At 37.2% G+C, this 22,132-nt stretch overlaps 1 protein-coding gene across 1 annotated transcript in view; it reads left to right on the top strand.

Moving 5' to 3' along the window:
* Positions 1–22,132, top strand: part of LOC134791982 (uncharacterized) — a 171,587-nt gene that overhangs the window by 103,779 nt on the left and 45,676 nt on the right. Inside the window, exon 4 of the mRNA XM_063763083.1 lies at positions 19,729–19,916. Coding sequence (XP_063619153.1) covers positions 19,729–19,916 — 188 coding nt within the window. The remainder of the gene's footprint in view (positions 1–19,728; positions 19,917–22,132) is intronic.

The raw sequence follows: 22,132 nt of genomic DNA, 5'->3' as shown, positions 1-22,132 counted from the left end.
CAAGTCTTTCTTAACTAGAATAATCTTCATTTGGTTTGGTCGCATGCAGTAAATCAGCCATTGGTTTGCTGAAAAATGTCAATACCCGACGCATTACCTTATGGAATATCTGAGGTCATTGAACCTCAATGCCGCTTATCTTCAATAGCAACCGAAATATATTATTGATAAGAAATAGACGATTTATACCATCTTAACCCCAAAATATTATTAGTTTATCCTAACTGTTCCATCATCATCATGCCTCATCATGTAACTTGACCACAAGGTACCTTTTCATTACATACAAATTATTGGTCTTTTTTAAGATTATTATGACGAAGAACTAATTAAATTGGGGGCAGTTTAATGTAAATTAATATTTTCTATTCATAAAAGATAAACTATAATATGATTGATATTTTGTAGTGATGTATTATTAGATTTATTTCCATAAGGTACCTTTTCGTAAATGTATGGAGCAAATACTGTTATTGTTATGTAAGTTTAAAGTGGCATAAGGGGTTAAATATAGTATTTAGTTGGGGTTTTAGGATTTATTTCATTTGAATGACAGAATTTCTTTCATATGTGCTCAGAAAAATTGATTGTGTGTCACATTAAAAGTAAAAATATTCAATTTTGTGATTTTATATGAAAAAGTCAGAAAATACATTTTCACCTCTAAATCGGTATTGTTTTTTGCTTAAACTGTCTGTCAGTGTCGTTTTCTAATAGATAAAATTTAAATCTTGAGAGCTCATTGCAATCAATCGTGAAAATGAAATAAAACTTTATTTTCAAGAGATTGGTTAGTATACACATAAATCAGTCGATATCAAAAGTTTCTATTTGCATTACAGAACAAGTCGCAATATTTTTTTAATCTCAGATATATAAGGCATTATTATTTGTAGTCAACTATGTAACTTACTTCAGGAACATAGTTTTTTAGGCGGCTAAACTTAAAACTTCTCTATCGTAAAGTTGCTCATTTCACAACATTATTTTCAAAAAATCATATCTCTGTAACTACGCAACCTAGAAGGTTGATCTTTTGTGTTATCGATAGCTTATTTATTGTAGATTACTGGGGTATGCATAACTCCATACCCGCCATAAGGTACCTTTGACCGTGGGACGTCACATATTAGTGCAAACGGGATGTATAGAAAGTAAATTACGTTCTCGACGGCGTTCATGTCAGTGACAAACTGATGGTAACCGTACTGATCAAGGTTTACTTTCCATCAATATTAAAAAAGTATATAATTGACTTCATCTTGTGTTTTCATTCATTGTTGGCCCTGATGTTGAAGGTACGTTCTGATACTTCTGATACGGATGTTACCAAATATTAGTGTAGTGGTGGTACTGGTGCTCGACACGGTCCCAGTACATGTCATCTTGAAACTTAAGTCATTGTCAATAGAGGTGACAGCAGGGTGTCATCTATTGGACATTAGCATGTCGAGCACTAGTACCACCACCTTACAAGGAAGACGTAAAGACATTTATGTCATGTTGGTATCACTTTTTTTTATTCAAATGTTTCTACGACAGAGATGGAATGTAGGTATATACAATATATACTTTGTGACATGCACTAAATATAATCAACAGGTAAGTATATACGCTCCAGTTATTGAAGTTCAAGATCGAAATGTATTATTTAATAAAATACATACATATTTGGAAAACCATCGGTCGACGGGTGAGTGGAGGGAGGGGTGGGGGGCGATCGTTGAACTCGTGCGCGTGCGCTACCGAGACGCGTTAGCTTTAGGGCTGCCACACTACTTAATGATAAACTATTTTTTACCCCATAGCTCAGTTCTTAGTCCATCGCTTTCACCCAATAACCTAGTTCATTTTAGATTCCATCAACTCTCAATAGTCCTTACACCCTGGCGGGTGCTGCCTCTGCGTGCGTCCCATGACACGGGCAAGGGCAGCCTCCGCTCGGTGTACCCCTTACATTTCATTAAAGTGTCAAAAGGCCCTCTACATGTTGGCTTCGGCTCCGCGCACGCCTCCCAAAGGTCCGGAACACCATTGTTCCGTGATGGGAAAGACATACAACTATTTTTTATCCGACAGTCACGGCTGCAAACGATTTTTTTGAAATAAAGGATAAACGTCTGCAAATGATACTACCTACACATTTTTATTATTCAAAAATTTTGCAGCACCTATCGTTTGCAGAGATACCTACGTCTGCAAAAAGTCACGAGTTTGAACCTTACCGAAGCGGTATTGTTTTTTATTTTTCTTTTAATAAAAAAAATACGTAATGATATTCGGGCAACATTTACAATTTTAATTATTTACAAAAAACACTGGGTGATTTCTATTAAGGTTCCGTGCCCTAAGGAAACCCTGCTATGCAAGCTTACGCTGCCCAGTAGAAAGTAGAAATTTCGTGAGCCTTTGTTTTCTATATATATAACAATAAATAAGTAATGCAAATAAAATGAAATGAAAAATTCAATGGAATAATATTAACAAAATGTTTTTGATTTTTTTTGACATGCAAAGTGTTTGGTATAAACATGGACCATTTTTTAATCAAAGTTAAAAGCACCACTTAGCAAAAACCAATTTGCGCACGCTAAACAGCTACGTAAATTAGGTACTACCTACCTTTAGACCAGCTCTACTAAAAATATTGTTTAAATAAGTATATTAGTTGAAAGTTTTTGACAGACTTTTTAATCTTTACTTCCGGAAGCAAAGTATTAATTATAAAAAAATATGTTTTATTAACAGTGTCCGTAAATAAAGTTTCCCAGAAAATATATGATACTAATTAAGAAACAATATTTATAGAGGTAGAAAAAAAATAATGAACGTGGCTAGACTAGACACAAAAGATACATCTGAGAATTCTGAGAATGTCAATAGCTAGGCTACAAATTTTTCGAGAACTCAATTTCAATTTGTAGATTACGTTTAGCTCGCGGTTGACAGCCCTAGTGCAAACAACTATTGTTCACCCGGATCTACGGTCGCTCTACATCCAGCTAAACTTCACTACATTTGACTACATTTCTTTTTTAATATCTGAGTGGCAATTACATTGAACGATTCTTAGGCGTGCATTGATAATCGTGTTCGAATATCATGATGACTTAATACTATTTTAACCGACTTCAATTTCATAGAAGGATGAGGTTCTGTATTCGGTTGTGGCTATGTTTTTTTTTATTTTTTTTCATGTATGTTCATCGATTACTCCGAGACCCGTAGGCCGATTTGAGTAATTCTTTTTTTGTTCGAAAGAAGGTATTTCCAAGGTGGTCCCACATTAATCTGGTGCTGTTCTGATGATGGGATCCATGAGGAATTGAGGGAACTCCTCAATTTTTAAATGCACATGTAGGGTGATTTGGGTTTTTTCTTAAGCAACTCGAGCATTTTCTCTCGAAAACCACCAATTTGATGAAATGGACCTGATGATGATGATTGTTTTGATGATGATCATGACGATTTCTTAAAATGTACGACATTCGATTATTCCGAGACCCGTGGTCCGATTTGAGCAATTCTTTTTTTGTTTGACGGGAACTTCCTCGAAGAGCGTCCCATATTAATCTGGTGCTGTTCTGATGATGGGATCCGTGAAGAATTGAGGGAACTCCTCAATTTTTAAAGGCACTTGTATGGTGATTTGGGTATTGTCTTAAGCAAATCAAACATTTCCTCTTGAAAAACACTAATTTGATGGAGTGGACCTGATGATGATGATTGTTGATGATAATTATGATGATTTTATAAATGTAGATTACTCTGGAACTCGTGGTCCGATTTGAGTAGATAATTATTTTTTTGTTTGAACGAAGTTGCCTCCAAGGTGTTCCCATAATATTGTTGGTTCTAATCTGATGGCGGAATTCATAAGGAAATGAGGGAACTCCTCAATTTTTAAAGGTACGAGTATGGCGACATCGTTGTTTTTTATAGTAACTCAATCATTTCCTCCCGAAAATAACCCATTTGATGAAGTGCAACTGTGGCCTTACCACGAGTTAGACACTACATATTCGCTAACGTCTTTCGTAACTTACTTTCTATACATCTCGCTCGCACTAATAGGATGCCAGTACGAGCGAGACGCATAGAAAGTAAGTTACGCACACTCTAGCAAATATATCAGTTTTAGACTTATGGTAAGGCTACTGAGGAGTCGGGAAATGGCGGTTGAAGGATTGGTGGTTCAGGCTTCAGGGTCGAGGGGTTCCGGATCAGGGGTTGATGTGCTGTGAGGTTGAGTGATCTGGGGGTTGAGAGATTGGGTCAGTGGCGGGGCGGAGGTTGGATTTTGTGTTTGTACACTGTATTAGTGATAGGAATGATTACGAATTTAGTGATACTCATCATTATTCTTTTCATTCATGCGTCACGCGTCACTCATAAGCTGTGAACAATGCCTTACAATTAACAAAAGGAAAAATAAAAGCTTTTACAAAAAAAAAGAAAACCGACTTCAAAAAGGATAAAATAAAATATTATCAGTTTTTAAGTATATGCGTTACTAACTGATATGTTTGAAGTCGGTGCCAAGACAAATAGTAACAATACCGGTCAAAAATAATCAGCTTTATGTCTATAAATCACATTACAACTGTACTAATAGGCATTATAATGGTGAACGTAATTCTGTCTGTCTCTTTGTCACCTTTTCAGCTAAACAACTGCCATGTAAACTGGTGAAATTTGCCATGCAGGTAAAAAATTAAAGCCCTGTAGATGGTTGTTGAATTGTTTTATATTTTGAAATCAAGTTCTCTGGATAAAAGGCGGAAAATAACACAGACCCAATCCCACACCTGAGTACTATGGACAGTTCGAAAATTAGTAAAAATTGCTCTTTAAAAAACATGTCGGCAATCGCATAGGTTTTATACTAGTACCGACAAACATGGTACGGACTGCGCCAAGGTGGATTAAATTGACAGGGTTCTTGGGTATCTACAGAAAGTATGATCATTGCTGTCGTGTAAGGCAATCCAACGTACATACATATAGCCACATTGTTATCGAATCGCCCTAAAATCATGGTATTCTTCAAATTTGGCTTGGCACCGACAAACATATTCAAACATATCAGTTGGTAAGGCATATACTTAAAAACTGATAATATTTTATTTTATCCTTTTTGAAGTCGGTTTTCTTTTTTTTTGTAAAAGTTTTTATAGCTATAGGTATTAAGTGTAAAACCATTCCATGTATAAGTAACTACTAAATAAAAAAATAAAGTTCTTAATTTGACAGATTTTTTTAATGCTTTCTCTATTTTTATTTTATAATCTATTGATTTTATCAAAAGAGATTTTTTTTTGACAATATGATCTATAAAATGCTGTTTCTATACCAAGTAATGCTGCCATGATCGATGGTAAGCGACTGCTATGTTTTTAAATTTAGTTTGTGCCCTATTCAAACTTGTGACGCTACCTCACTACTACATAGTAAAACACATATTTCATATTCACCAAAACAACATAAACAAGAGCAAAAGTAAACAAACATTGTGAACAAACAGAAAGAATTGAAAAGAGTAGGAAATGTTTGAACAAACGGTTGGACTGAAATCAGTGAAAGATATCCTTTATGTACAAACAGATTGTTTGTTGGAGTCGACGTAACTCAATCTGGTACTCATAGCTTGCTATTTCATGAATTTATATTTGGCAAAAACATTTCGTCATATCTATAACGGAATTAATGGAATAATTAATAGGATAAGTGGCACTTGATGAGTGGCGAAAGTATTTCGATATTGCGCTGTTCTTGTTGCCAAGGTCATTCGAATTGTGTACATACGGGAAAGTTTTGACAATGATTTTATAACCATCCAGGAGGCCGGTCCCTAGTTGCAAAGATACATATCTCAAACGCAAGCTTAACAGAGATTGTTTATAGAGCAAGTTAGCGTTAGTTGATTATTATGCTCTGAGGTGAGAATGTAGTGGAACTTGCTTAATTAGTTGTAGTTTGAACGTTTATGACGAGTTCATCTGGATATAATGGAAACTTATTTAAACTATAATGTTTATACTTAATGTTCTTCAAATACTTACCATTTTAATTCAATTCAATTTATAATGGCTACAAATATAATGACCACCAAAAAATACTTTGGTACCCTAAATAAAAAAATCATGCTTACCAAAAAAAATTACTGAACACCAAAAAAATAAGGCCTAAAAATACAAAAGTACCACCACTTTAATTACGACTGCACTTCAAATTGTATTCAAATACCAAATATATTGAATGATCACCAAAAATCATTAATGATCACCAAATCTTGAAGACCAAATTAATGCGATATTTTCACCTAAATAAACCACTATGATTACCAAAAAATGTATACATATTACCAAATAAAGTAAACTGATGCCAAAATTAGTAGCCCCTCCCGCTCAACCTCCCGTAGCCCGTACCGCATACCTACCTAACCTAATCTACTTTTCTAGTAGCATTTCGTTATGCTACTAGAAAAGTAAGTTAAACTGCTATCAGTTAAGTGGGTTAGGTTAGGTTAGCACTGCATCCCTTACAGAAACGAAATGGTACTAGAAAAGTAGGTTAGGTTAAGTTTCAACTGCTACCCATACAGATACGAAACGCTACTAGAAAAGTGGGTTAGGTTAGGTTTGAACTGCGACCCTTACAGAAAAGAAATGCTACTAGAAAAGTGGGTTAGGTTAGGTTTGAACTGCGACCCATACAGAAACGAAATGCTACTAGAAAAGTGGGTTAGGTTAGGTTTGAACTGCGACCCTTGCAGAAAAGAAATGCTACTAGAAAAGTGGGTTAGGTTAGGTTTGAACTGCGACCCTTACAGAAACAAAATGCTACTAGAAAAGTGGGTTAGGTTAGGTTAGAACTGCGACTGTTACAGAAATAAAATGCTACTAGAAAAAGTTGAAGTGGATTAATTAATTTAATAGGATAACAATATATTAAATGTTTGCACATTTTTAATTAAAATGTGGTTACAATTTTTGTGATCATTTACTATTTTTGCGTTTACAATGATTATTTTGGAGCCATTTGCTTTAATAGGATAGCAAGATTTAAAAATTTGGTTATCATTTTACATTAAAATGGAGTTCTAATTTTGGTGATCATTTACTATTTTTGGGTTTACAATGATTATTTTGGTGTCATTTTCTTTAATAGGATAGCAAGATGTAAAAATTTGGTTATCATTTCACATTAAAATGGGGTTTGAAATTTGGTAATCATTGACTATTTTTGGGTTAATAATGATTAGTTTGGTGTCATTTCCTTTAAAAGGATAGTAAAATGTAATAAAATTGGTAATCATTTCACATTAAAATGGTGTTATAATTTTGGTGATCATTCATGATTTTAGGGTGGTAAAATAGATTTTTTTGGTATTAAATTTTACTAAATCTGGTGATCAGTTAAATAGCAGCCATTTATAATAGGTATATTTTATTTCATTAAAACCCAATAAGCGGACAAACGAAGCGAATGTGCAAGGAATAATACCCGAAAAGATTGATAGTCATAGTCATAGGCTATCGTGGCATATTTATATCTAGCCCTTTATCATATACAATGTCAACGGTTTTAAAAAAGACGTGGAGCGGAATACAGAACAAAGAAACATTGAGAGTAGACACACTACGTTAAATCAATTTAAACATTGTGTTCTGGAGTAGAGGCCGGGACTATTCAACTATTCGGGGCTAGGATGCCACGGGCGGCGTAGTGCGACAACACAAGCGAACTGACAATGTAGGTTACTAGTGAAAACAAGTTCACGGTCAGTATCTACATAGTATGCTCCTGTAGAAGAGTAGGCAAATAAAAACTAACCAATCAACAATTTACTAAAATGTTGTCCTTTGTTTGTATTTACCCCAAAAACGTCCGTCACTCCCAATCGTATTTTTGGTGTAAAATTGAAACCCTTATTAACAAACAAACTAATTGTGATAAAGATTATTTAACCTCACATTTTCATATATTTTTTGATTATTTAGTTTTATATTATAATAAAAGCAAAAGTAATATATTTTGAGTGACTAATGTGCACAGCTTCCAAATGTGAATCACATACCCACATGAGGGGTAGGTACTATACGTTAAACATTACGTACTCTATAGGTATCTCACTATATTTAGCTATATTTATTTATTTAGCTTTACCTATATTTTTATTAAAAAACCCTTAATGTCAAGCTTGATGCACAGTAATGGTAGAAAGTGCCCGTAAAGCCAGGAAGTAGTAAATCTCATTTATTTTTTATGCTGCCTAACATTTTATCGACTTCCAGACACCCACGGCAATACCTCCACAAATGAAATGAGACCAGTGACCATCAATTTCTTACATATGATAAATATCTAATTCGTGCATCGCAAATTTACCGATACAGGAATTAGATTAACCAAATCCATGTACCTTTATACCGGCTAGTTACTAGAGCTCCCGATACACGTGTTACACGCTGACACGGGTACCCGTGTTCTTAAGCCCGCCGGGCTTAAGAACCCGAACTACACGAACCCGCCCGGATTCGGAAACGTTTACACGGGTACCCGTGTACACGGGTACACGGATACACGAAATAACGGATCTTATTTACCCGCCGGTTCGACCCTTCACTCTCGTGTAGCGGAGATTCGTGCTATGAAGACATACGATTGAATATGTGGAAGGTTAGGAAGATTCGATTACCTACTTTGCAGTTTTACTGGATTGATTTGTAATGTCAATAATAGGTAGGTAAGTACAATTTGTTTCAATAATCATAAGATTAAAATTAACAATATCTCAGTAACCGTTGACTTCATTGTTGGTATTTCAGTTTCTTCATTGATGTAGTTTTTTGATAATTAAAGTAAACCTAAATACCACCACCACCATGTTACCATTTGTTGGGACGTCAGTCTTTCCGTGACCACAGCTGGTGCAACTCAGCTGAAACGTCGGAATTAAAGGTAAAAACAATGAAATTATATCGCGGTAGACCCGTTTGTGTAATTATGTGTACAAAACGCGAGAGTTTGAAGTGTTATATAAACCTAAATGATTATTTAATACAAAAGTAGATAGTTATGCTTACTGAAACCAGAGTTGGGCATTATTCGAATCATTTTTAATCTAAATAATTATGGTGAGATTAATATTCGCGAATAAATTATTCGCGAATAAACCATTCGTTTAGAATTTCGAATAAGAAATGAATTATTCGAATAAATTACACGAAGGATTTTTGTAATACACACTCAGATGGCAAATCTGAATAGGTATGCAACTGCAGCGTATTTTAGAGCCAAGGAAAATTTTGGGAAAGGCCCCAACTGACCGTCGCCATCCATGGTGGGGACAAATGGGAATTGTTTATATGCAGCGCCTATTCCCATTTGTTCCCGGCCGGGACAAGTGAGAATACATCCGATATTTGTGTAAAATATTATTATGTAGGGTCTACCCATATGTTCCCCGCGGAGATAAATGGGAATTCACCCATTATTGGTAATTATTAGTAATATGGGAATACACCAATAATGGGTGCATTATTGGTGTATTCCCATTTGTCTCCAATTCACGTGACCTACGCCATGCACGAGGCGGGGACAAATGGGAATGTTTATATGAATTTTGGTGTTCCCATTTGTCCCCGATATTGGCGTTGCCATTTGTCCCCACCTCAAAAGATTTCTATGCAGCGTCTTTCCCCATAAGTTTCTCGCGGGAACAAATGGGAATACACTCTTTATTGGTGTATTCCTATTTGTTCCTGCCCTACGTGACCGCCGCCATACGTGAGGCGGAGACAAATGGGTACGATTTATATGCAGCACCTATTCCATCAGTTCCCGACGTAGACAAATGGGAATACATCCGAAAATTGTGTTCCCAATTATCCCCACCCCAATAAGGTGGGGAAATATGGAAAATATTTTTATGCAGGGTCTTCACATATGTTCCCCGCGGAGACAAATGGGAATTCGACCATTATTGGTAATGATGGGTGCATTATTTGTGTATTCCCATTTGTCCCCGATTCACATGACCTACACCATACATGAGGCGGGGACAAATGGGCATGTTGTATATGAGTTTTGGTGTTCCCATTTGTCCCCGATATTGGTGTTCCCATTTGTCCCCGAGGCGGAGACAAATGGGTACGATTTATATGCAGCACCTATTCCATCAGTTCCCGACGTAGACAAATGGGAATACATCCGAAAATTGTGTTCCCAATTATCCCCACCCCAATAAGGTGGGGAAAAATGGAAAATATTTTTATGCAGGGTCTTCACATATGTTCCCCGCGGAGACAAATGGGAATTCGACCATTATTGGTAATGATGGGTGCATTATTTGTGTATTCCCATTTGTCCCCGATTCACGTGACCTACACCATACATGAGGCGGGGACAAATGGGCATGTTGTATATGAGTTTTGGTGTTCCCATTTGTCCCCGATATTGGTGTTCCCATTTGTCCCCGAGGCGGAGACAAATGGGTACGATTTATATGCAGCACCTATTCCATCAGTTCCCGACGTAGACAAATGGGAATACATCCGAAACTTGTGTTCCCAATTATCCCCACCCCAATAAGGTGGGGAAAAATGGAAAATATTTTTATGCAGGGTCTTCACATATGTTCCCCGCGGAGACAAATGGGAATTCACCCATTATTGGTAATGATGGGTGCATTATTGGTGTATTCCCATTTGTCCCCGATTCACGTGACCTACGCCATACATGAGGCGGGGACAAATGGGAATGTTTTATATGAGTTTTGGTGTTCCCATTTGTCCCCGATATTGGTGTTCCCATTTGGTGCCGATACAAAAGATTTCTATGCAGCGTCTTTTCCCAAATGTCTCTCGCGGCGTGGACAAATCAGAATTCTTCCGAAAATGGTGTGTTCCCATTTGTCCCCACACCAATAAGGAGGGTACAGATGGGAAATATTTATATGCAAATCCTATCACTTCTGTACCCGGCGGGGACAAATGGGAATACATCCGAAAATAGTGTGTTCCCTTTTGTCCTTACAAAAATAAGGTGGGAACAAATGGGAAATATTTATATGCGGCTTCTTTTCCTATATGTTCCCCGCGGGGACAAATGGGCATACACCCATTATTGGTTATAATGGGTGCATTATTGATATAATCCCATTTGTCCCCTATCCACGTGACCTACGCCATACATGAGGGACAAATGGAAATGTTTTATATGCAGCGCCTATTCCCATCTGTTCCCGGCGGGGAACAATAAGAATACACCCGTTAATGGTGTGTTCCTATTTGTCCCTGCTTCAATGAAGTGGGGACAAATGGGAAAGATTGTTTGTCTTTTCCCACATGTTCCCGAAGGGGACAAACGGGAATACCCCCATTATTGGTGTATTTCCAGTTGTTCTCGCCCCACGTGACCGCCAATACATGAGGCGTATTCCCAGTTTCCACACCTCAAATCAACCAACCAGATAAACCGATAGAAAACATTTTCTTTTCACTATTGGGATATAAAACAGCTAAATAGTTATTTTGTAAGCTAACTATTCGACAATATTATTCGCAAATAATTTATTCGTTGGCTATTTTATTCGCCGAATAAATTATTCGCGAATGAATTGAACACGAATGATCATTCGAAAAAATTATTCGTCATTCGCGAATGATTTGGTAATTCTCATTCGTAATTCGTCATTCAAATGAATTTTGCCCATCTCTGACTGAAACTACCACGAACGGAATATATATTTTCCTTTAACAAAATCGCATTTTGCTCACTGTTAGCAAAGTACCCTTGTTCGAGCTGCTGAGGTGAAAAATAAATTAAATTGGTACAACACATATCAATCACATTGAACATCCATATATACATTACTACAATCTCCGCTACACGCCAAGGACGGGTTAGGCCCGCGTGTATTTAAGGTCCGTTTCACCGTGTACACGGGTACACGGGTACCCGGATACACGGATCTTAATTACACGTGTGCACGACTACACGTGTAGAACGGGTCAGAAAACCGTGTACGTGTAGTTCGGAAACGGGTACCGAACACGTGTACACGAAACCCGGACACGACCGCGAGCCCTACTAGTTACCCATTTACCCACCGCAGTGGCGAATTGAAGCTTTGGCCTTTGGTCGCCTCTTTAATTATAATTGGAAAGTTTTACAAGTTTTTAAAGTTTCTTTGGAATCGCGACAACACCGTTACTACTGGTAGCCATTCTCCAGACATGTTTCAGTGGGACTTTCGCAGGCGCAGGCGACAGCATTCTTGTTTTAGAGTATTTTTCTGAAATCGCCTCGGCTGGAGCGCGCCCAATATCGGCCCTGCGGCTTGTGTGTCAGTAACAGAATACAATTGGAACTGCGAAGTTAACAAAGGTTATCTCGGACGTATAAGGGATCGTGCTACGGATTTTGATTAGCTAATGATTTCTATAAAGTATTACCTATTACGTTGAGTATTTTATCAAGCGTTCCACAAACGAGTGTTTTCTGTATTATAGACTGAAACTGGCTTTGCTGCTGGCTGGCAAAATAAAGCGATACTACAAGCAACAAAGAATTCCTTTATAGTCGGAAATTGGGTACAAAATGACTAAAATCACTCTTGACTACGAATGGCAGGGCCGACTTAATGTATAATTCATGTTTCTCGCTCCGAACGTCCATTTTTGGCCGAAAAGGGACTTAAATTGCCCGTGAATCGACACTCATCCTCCTTTCATTTGCAATATTGAAACCTGATTAATTATGGGGAAACGGCTTTAGTTTTTGTTATTAGTTAAGATCAATTGAGATTCATCAATTTGACCTTTCGTTAGCTAATTGAAATGGAGCAATTGCTTTTCAAGTTTTCGCTTAACTTGGAGCCGACATTATTATTTGTAGGTACGGTACTTATATATTAGGTCATTACCTATGAAATTGGCGTTTTGTTCGGAGAATTTCAACGAAACACGAATTTCCATACAATTAATTTTGCGGATATTTTTTTGATGGCTAATTCAAACCAAACAAAATTTTTCCAGTAATTTTTGACACCTTTAAGGTATGTTTTCAATATCTCCATTTCTTGAAAATTGGTACCATTAGAAAAATATAAGTAATTTTAATACTCGAACCGACAGCACATGAAAAGACCTATTTTCAAGGCTTAATTCTGAACACTTAACAATAAAAAATAACAATTAATTGCTGTCAAGCAGTTTGGCGAAATCATATTGTAGTTTTATTGTAATTGTGTATGTACTTTTGTAAAAAAAAAAAAAACTAGGATCAGACTTATATCTATGAACAAAAACGCCAATTTCATAGGTAAGGACCTAATATAAATATGTTTTGTATTCCAATGCTTAAACCTTTATGAACATACGACGACTCGTGTGAATCTGGATACACGCTCGCTAACCTATATGTAGCCAAACTATATCCATATTATCTTCCAACAAATAGGTAACAACAAAAAGCCAATTGCCAAATAGTTGGAAGGACAACAGCTGAGTACAGCCAGCAGCTGCTGGTGGCGTATTAGCAAAGTTGTCCGGTCACGAGTCCGTAACCCGCTTTTAATGGCATTCGTAATAGCTACCTACTACACTACAAAAGAGTTTTGGGAGCTCATATTGGCTTGGGGAGTTGAAGTTAATATAATGACGGTATTGTGTCCTTTCTGAGAGAGGACAGACGAGCCTAAATAAATAAAAATGAGATTAGCTGAAGCTGAAAATATCCTTCTATGGAAAGCTTTCCAAAATCTGTGTACAGTCAGTAGCGATACCCATATAACCATTCCAGTCGCAGAATCACAAAGTGGTAACTAAATGTCAGATGTGTCGTAACAGAGTCCACACAATGTGTCTAGAATTGTTTCGAAACAAAGTGTCGTCGCCGTGTCTACACTTTTCCGTAACAAGGTGTCGACACATTTGTGTGCACTTTGCGTGCGGTTTGCGACTAAATCTGACAGCAAATTTGTGACAGCAAATGTCAATATAAAATACCTCTTGAAAACCAAGGTTTGTCAAACTACTATTAGTGTCTCGTGTGCTCGTAATTCTAGTAAGTCATCATGGGCAATGCAAATGATAATAATCGACCGAAACCATATAAACACCCAACACCCGTCAACCTTTTACAGAAAAGTTTTTAAAGAAATTCAATAAGCTACTTAGGTCAGGCAACGAATGCTCCAAAAGTTGTAGAGGGAAATGCTCGGAACACAATTTTTGACTCCGTAACTCGGTTTGACAAGTTAGGAGGTGAACATATCAAAAGTCCCCGGCCGTAGCCCTTGAGCGGGGGGGAGAGAGGGGGCTTTGAAGGTCCCATTTTCCCGTTTTTCGATTATATCTCGGAAACTATGCATCTCAGCGACATGGCCACTTATACAAAATGAAAGTTAATTTAATTTGTTACAAGTTTATTCGGTCAATTTTTTCGATATGTTGAATAGTTTTTGAGATATCCGCTCTTGAAAGTTTATTTAGGGCTCTCAATTTTATCTTGATATATCTATATCAGTGAAGGTGCTAGGCCGTGTTTGGTATCGTTTTCGTATAAATCTGGGGTGCTGAATCCATTTAAGATATCACATTGACACCATTCCACAAAATAAAAATAAATCTTTTTAGGGTTCCGTACCTCAAAAGGAAAAAACGGAACCCTTATAGGATCACTCGTGCGTCTGTATGTATGTCCGTCTGAATACACAAAATAGTTCTTTACCTATAGATGACAGGAAAACCTATTAGAAATGTGCAGTCAAGCGCGAGTCGGACTTAATGTACGGAACCCTTAATACGCGAGTCCGACTCGCACTTGGCCGGTTTTTTTGAAACTCTTCTTGACGCTTAACCGCTGAACCGATTTCGTTGAAATTTGGTATAGAAATAGTTTGCGTCCCGGAACAGGACATAGGATAGATCTTATAACCAAAATCATCTTTTGAAGGTGTGAAAAGTGGCGTGGAAATTTGTACGGGAAATCAATAACTGCTGAACCGATTTATATGAAATTTGGGATGGTCTACATCTTTGATTTAGTTAAAAATGATGAAAAAACATGACTTCAAACCTAAACTTAAACAGTATTAACTTCAAGAAGTCAATTCTGAATTCCCCCCTACACCTCATTTCACACCTTTAAAGGATGATTTTTGAGATAACTTATTATATCCTGTCTCGGGACTCAAAATATATGTGTACCAAATTTAAATTAAAACTGTTCAGCAGTTTAAGCGTGAAGAGGAGTTTAAAAGAAATACTTTCTTTAGTATTTTAATAAGTTTATATGTTTTTACTTCGGAATGGTGTCAATGTGATACCTTAACTAAATTTGGTACTGCGAATTTATACGAAATCGATACCAAACATGGCCTCGTAGCTTTACTGTTGTAGAAGTCAAAATAAAATTGAGAGCCCTAAATTCTTATTACTTGGCCAAACTTGTGTAGAAGGAAAAGGTAAAATAAAAGTCTTCGGCAGAAATATAAGACACAAATATATATATTTTTTTGCGTTACTATTTCATTCATCAAATATAAACATACCTTGATTATACTATTCTAGTGAGATCCTCATAGATAAACAATAGTTATTTGTACAACAAGAGATCAAAGTTTGATATTTCTTCGAGTGCTTATTTTGAGTCCCGTGCAAGCGAAAGATTCTATAATAGATTCACGAGCGTAGCGAGTGAATCTAATTTAGAATCTTGAGCGTGGTAAGGGATTCAAAAGCGCACGAGATGTAAATAACTTTGATCTCGTGTAGTACACAAAATTTTTCACCCTAAGCAGTGAGAACATACCTAGAGGGACAGAGATAATAGAACCCAAGTATATCGAACTTGTATTAGACCCCGCATGTTGAAATGACATTATGACTATAAAGGTCACTTGAATGTCATTTTGTCTCACTCAGTGAGCAAAATCGCATTTTGCTCACTGAGTGAAACACGCTCAGTGAGCAAAATGCGATTTTGCTCACTGAGTGAGACAAAATGACTCAGTGAGCAAAATCGCATTTTGCTCACTGTTTTTAAGAAGCAAAGTACCCTTGTTCGAGCTGCTGAGGTGAAAAAACATTTACTTAAAAAATTACAAGGTCGAAATGTCACGGAACTTGTGAGAGTAATATGTGAAAAATATAAACTTTTATGACAAAAAAAATCTGGACACAATTTAAGAATCACCCAATTGCGTCGAGGAATCATCTGTATTTTTGCTTGTTTCATTACCTCCTCGCTTCTTTTTTGTCCTTTGTATTCTGTAGCAATTTGTTAGATCTGAAAATAAAGATAACTTGCGTCGTCACGGATGTCGATTTATAGGTTTTAGGGAGTGCAGAATTCGAAAACGATGATCATTTTATAATCCAAGATGGTGGCTACGTATTTTGTCATAAAAGTGGAATCCAAAATAGTCATCATTTTCGAAATCTGCGCCCCCTAAAACCTATAAAACGACATCCATGACGACTTTTATGACATAGTGCATGGCCGCCATCTTGGAATCCAAAATAGTCATCATTTTCGAAATCTGCGCCCCCTAAAACCTATAAAACGATATCCATGACGACTTTTATGACATAGTGCATTGCCGCCATTTTTAAATTGAAAATGTTATCATTTTCGAAATATGCGCCCCCCAAAACCTATAAAACGACACCCATGACGACTTTTATGACATAGTGCATGGCCGCCATTTTGGATTCCAAAATGGTCATCATTTTCGAAAGCGGGGCCCCCTAAAACCTATAAAACGACATCCATGACGACTTTTATGACATAGTGCATGGCCGCCATCTTGGAATCCAAAATGGTTATCATTTTCGAAATCTGCGCCCCCTAAAACCTATAAAACGACACCCATGACGACTTTTATGGCATAGTGCATGGCCGCCATTTTGGATTCCAAAATGGTCATCATTTTCAAAATTGGGGCCCCCTAAAACGTATAAAACGACATCCATGACGACTTTTATGACACAGTGCATGGCCGCCATTTCGGATTCCAAAATGGTCATTATTTTCGAAATCGGCACTCCCTAAAACCTATATATCGACACCCATCTCGACTTTTATGACAAAGTGTTTTGCTACCATCTGCATGCAAGACATTTCTATTATTTTTACGTACAAAAATGGCCCCCTGTCAACTTTCAATCGAGATTTAATCGATAATTTATTCGATTAATATTCAGATTAATTCAATTTCAATCTATGTTAGGTCGACTAAACTAATCGCGATTAAAATTTGAGAATTAACTTTTTTTATTCCATTAATTAGTCGAATAAACAGTTAATCGATTAATGCCCATCTCTGATCACGGCATTTTTACACTTTGAGAATATCTGAAAACAAATCAACACAAGGAGCCATTTTGCAAATCCAGTAACATACCAGTAACTTTGTTATTACTTTTGACAGCGCGTGTCATGTGTCAACACAGAGTCGACACAAAGTCGAAACATTGCAACTACTTTGTGACTGCAATATTTCTCAGCCTTTAACCATATTTATACATCATAATTAACAAGTTTCGTAGTATGTAAAGCGTTATTTCTGTTATTTAAGTATAGTATACGCATCGAAGTACTAAAAATGCTTCAAATAATATAGTTATGAACACAGGCACTGAGAAGTAAACAATTTCATTTCCGGCTAAACTAAAACAATGTGGTGGCGCGTTGATTATATTACACTTAGTTTATCAAATCACTCGAGCAGTTTAATTCCCCATAATAATTTAAGTCATATTGTAATATAAATGCAAACAATATATAATTACGTCTTGTAATCCGTTTTAGAGATGGCGTATTAATGTCACTTATTTTTATTTAAGTATTTTTCCATCTGACAGTTTCCATTTGACAGGAACAAAATGAACGAATGAACGAATGATTTTGGCATAAAGTAGTCGCAAACCCGAAACAATGTGTGCACACGGCGACCACACTTTATGTCACTTTGTGTCATGTGTCGACCCTTCCCCATTTCTGGTAGCTGTGTCGACACGGCGACGACTCTGCGACTGGAATTGTGACCGAAACAGACGGTGTCGACACAAGATGTGTCAACACCGCGTCGTAACGGCGACTGGAAATGGTTGTATGGGTAGTAGCGTATAAAACAATGCGCCAAAAGTATCTGCCACCCTCGAATAAGTACTTTACTAAATAGAGATATATCTCGACAAATCGCGTTCAAAATTATCTGCAACAATTTAATTGTTCTATAAATAGAGACATTTGTATATCTGTTTGTTATGCTCTCGGAGAGTGGTAGATATTTTTGACGCATAGTCTGATACGCTACCTTTGATGCTGTACATATTGAGTGTTCAAGTCTTCAAGTCAAGTGCTTAGATTGAATTGAAAATTAAAATAGATAGTGTGTGTCCTTAAACTACGTCCAACCAAAAGAGAGGCTGGGCTTAGGTAAATGTCATATCGCGCGAATCTGTAGCAAGCAGCCCAACTGGGGAAGAACCTCCACGTTACAGAAGAACACAGCCACAATAGCACTGCTGCTTACTCGCTTAGAGCATTTAATAACTGGAGTCGCCTTTAAGAGCTTATCCCTCTGCCCAAAAACTTGCACAATTGTGCAAAAATTTTGTATGGACTGACATGGCTATTTGTACGTTACGTACAAATCATGTAGAAATAGCAATACATTTGACGTCCCCTCCCCCGCAAAAATCGGCATACTGTTTCGTAAAGAAAATGACAGCGATGACATCTCCAGTTACTAAAAATGCTCTAAGCTTACTCGGTATTGTGTTCTTGATGATGAGTAAAGTGCTCCCAAAGATGAATTCTTGTATTGTAAGCTTGTAGGATCGGCAACGCGCGTGTAACTCTAATAGATTTGTAAGCGCCCATTTGCAGCTGCGGTGGCATTATTCCGCAGGGTTCTCGTTATATTACGGTATTCATTATTAGTCTGCAAGTTTTATACATGGCCTTCTCGTTTTATATGCTGGAGTGGGTTGATGTACCTAGTTGACGTTTGGACTTATTGTGTAACGTGGTAGATAGGGAAGGGTTGACAAATAAATCACCAATTACAACTTAAAATATAGATCAGTAAATAAATAAGATAACTATTTAAGAACTTATTTTTAAAGAAAAGCCATGATAGTCTGTCAAGTCCACACAATCAATTTTAGTAGGCGCTGCGTATCAATAGGGTTGGGTTGGGATCAGTTTAGTACAACATACTCGTACACATTGTTTTGTGTATAGGTACATATTTTAAATCTAACATAAGACAATATTTAAACAATACAGTTGAACAATATTGGTAGCATAAGTATGTTTGCCGCAACATTAATGCTGTAAAGGTATTGCAATTATGTCATTGGGAGATTATCCCCGGCTTATACTGGCTCTGTACCTACTCTTTAGTGCCTTAAAAGATCTTAAGGAGTAGCTTTCAGATTCATTCGGCGTCGTGTAATATCGTCTCTTTGAACAGACAAAATTAATCGGAAATCTAATGGTAAATTCCAAAGATACAAGCTGTGCATAATCATAGTCTGGGATTTTGGACAGATTTATTTTTCCAATAATACTCTTACACAGTCTTGGACTATGGATAATCATTTTACGAGCTCAGCATGTCGACATAAATGATTCGGTTCTAAGCTGTCTTTCCTAAGTCCTACTTTTGGAACGCGATATGTACAACTCCTTTCTATATTGTTACAGAAAATACATTCACCGTAGTAGTGGAGAAGGACGGCCGAGGCCTAGGTATGTCAGTGTGCGGCGGAGGAGGCCTAGTACGGATCCGGCGGTTATACCCGCCGCAACCAGCATGGAAGACCGGCAAGCTGGCCCCGAAAGATCTCCTTCTAGCGGCCAACGGCGTGCCGCTCGCTGGGCTAAGCACTTATGTAAGTGTAGCTGAGAAAAAAGCTTTGCATGAAAATGTCAATGCGACTGTGATGCGAATCCCATAAACATCCCATTATAAATAAATAAATAAAAAGCCCATTTTTTCCATAACCATAAATAAATTAACATATCAAGATAAAAATTCACAGATTTCGTGCCTCACACGACTATCGAGCACATTGGAAATTAATCTACGGAATTCGAAAAAATATTGTCGCTGAGCGACGAGAAAGTCTGGATCAGGAAAAAGTTACAAAATAAAACTACAACGTTGAATGATAATTATTTCATTCTTAGATTAACACAAGTATCCTGGACATAACGCATGTGAACAAACAAATTGCAAAATTTCCACACGCGTATTGAAGTTTGAATAATTGTCGCCGTGGCGCATAAGTATAGGTACATATTTCATTTTTCGATTAATAAGCAGGATATATTAATGTTCAAAGTACAAGAAAATTATTACACGGCAAATCCGTAGTCAACTCGAGAAGTGGTAGCCACATCGGCGTTATCGTCACTCGAGTCTTGATCGGCAGCGGCCCATTTGCTGCAAGATATGAAATTTTCTTGACAGCAGTTTGACGCGACGAGAGATGACCATAACAGCGTTTGTCTATGTTGCACCAAACCTGAGTTCCAATAGGTACTACCAGGGTTCAGCATCAGCTATCTTGGGTAATGCTCTACCATGTGATCATCATGACGAATCGGATGTCCAAAACAGCGCGTGCCTATGTTGCACCAAACCTGAGTTCCGCTAGGTACAACCAGGGTTCAGCATCAGCTCTATCTTGGGTACTACTCTCCTAAGTGCTCATCAAGACGAGTCGGATGACCAAAACAGCGTGTGCCTATGTTGCAACAAACCTGAGTTCCTTTAGGTACAGCCAGGGTTCAGCATCAGCTCTATCTTGGGTACTACTCTCCTAAGTGCTCATCGAGACGAGTCCGATGACCAAAACAGCGTGTACTTATGTTGTATTAAGCCCGAGCTCCACTAGCATCAGCTATCTGCTAGCAGCCGCCAGCAACATGCTGAGGTGAGACCATTTCGTGGCACTTTTTCTTTTTTATGTTTCTCTGTATAAGTTTTTATTTTGTAAACGAATAAAATTATTTCTATTTCTACCTCTACCTCTAATTCTACCTCTACCTCTACCTCTATTTCTACCTCTACCTCTATTTCTACCTCTACCTCTATCTCTATTTCTATTTCCACCACCACAAGAATGCATAGATTGTCGAATAGTGCGTTCTGACTTTTTGACTATTTTAAAGTTAGGCTACAGGGCAAACCCTTAACCCGATCGTCTTTGTTTTAGGCTCAAATTGTAGCTGACTAAATTGTCCAGAGCCATTTTTCTCAAATTTTTGATATCATTCTTCGTTTCCAAATTATCGAGCACCAAAATCAAAAATTCGGAAAAAATTGAATTTTATTTTCACTATTTCGACCATAACTTTATTCGTTTTTGACTTTCTCGAATAATTATTTTTGCACCTTACAGCTCTCGTGATTATGCGTCTTTTGAGCCTATTTTTTTAATATCATATCTTCACAACTTTCCGAGATATAAGGGGATCGCACTTTTTCGTGAAATCGGACCCTATACCGGAGCGAACGAAAAGACATTTCCAATGTCAAAAAGGTAATTTAAAATCCATTTTTATATTTTGTACACTTAAACTAGTATTTTTAATTATAAGTATATAATTTGGTTAGGACCTCTCACGGGTAAAGGCCTTCCATTAGGCTCACCTAATGAATTATTACTAATTATTTTTTATACAACAACGTTCTGGTATCAAACGCAGGTCATGGTTCATAGCATCTGTCTCAGTACCTACATTACGTACCGTAGTATTTGGAACCGCTAAATCGCTTTAATTATGATAAATATGATTTCATCAGTAGTTTTAATTAATGCATCCATCGGTTGAAACGAACCTGGAGGCCAATTCGAACCTACATCATACATTTATCAATCGGGCGGGCATTTTGCTCATTCTTGTTCGTGTATGCATTGGCGCGACCGAGATGCACGGGCAAATCATTTTGACATCAAAACTTATAGAAATAGAAAATATTTATTTGGCGTAAAAACATACATTAGGTACAGCAAATTAAATAAGTAAAGAAACGTATACCAAATAGGATGCCGCTCAGCATAAGCAGTGTCTGTAAGACACGGCGCTGGTTTAATTTAAA

This window comes from Cydia splendana, chromosome 1 (assembly GCF_910591565.1).
Source record: "Cydia splendana chromosome 1, ilCydSple1.2, whole genome shotgun sequence".
Taxonomy (NCBI): Eukaryota; Metazoa; Arthropoda; class Insecta; order Lepidoptera; family Tortricidae; genus Cydia; species Cydia splendana.
Note: the sequence above shows the minus strand (reverse complement) of the source record. Positions and strands in the feature narration are given on the sequence as shown.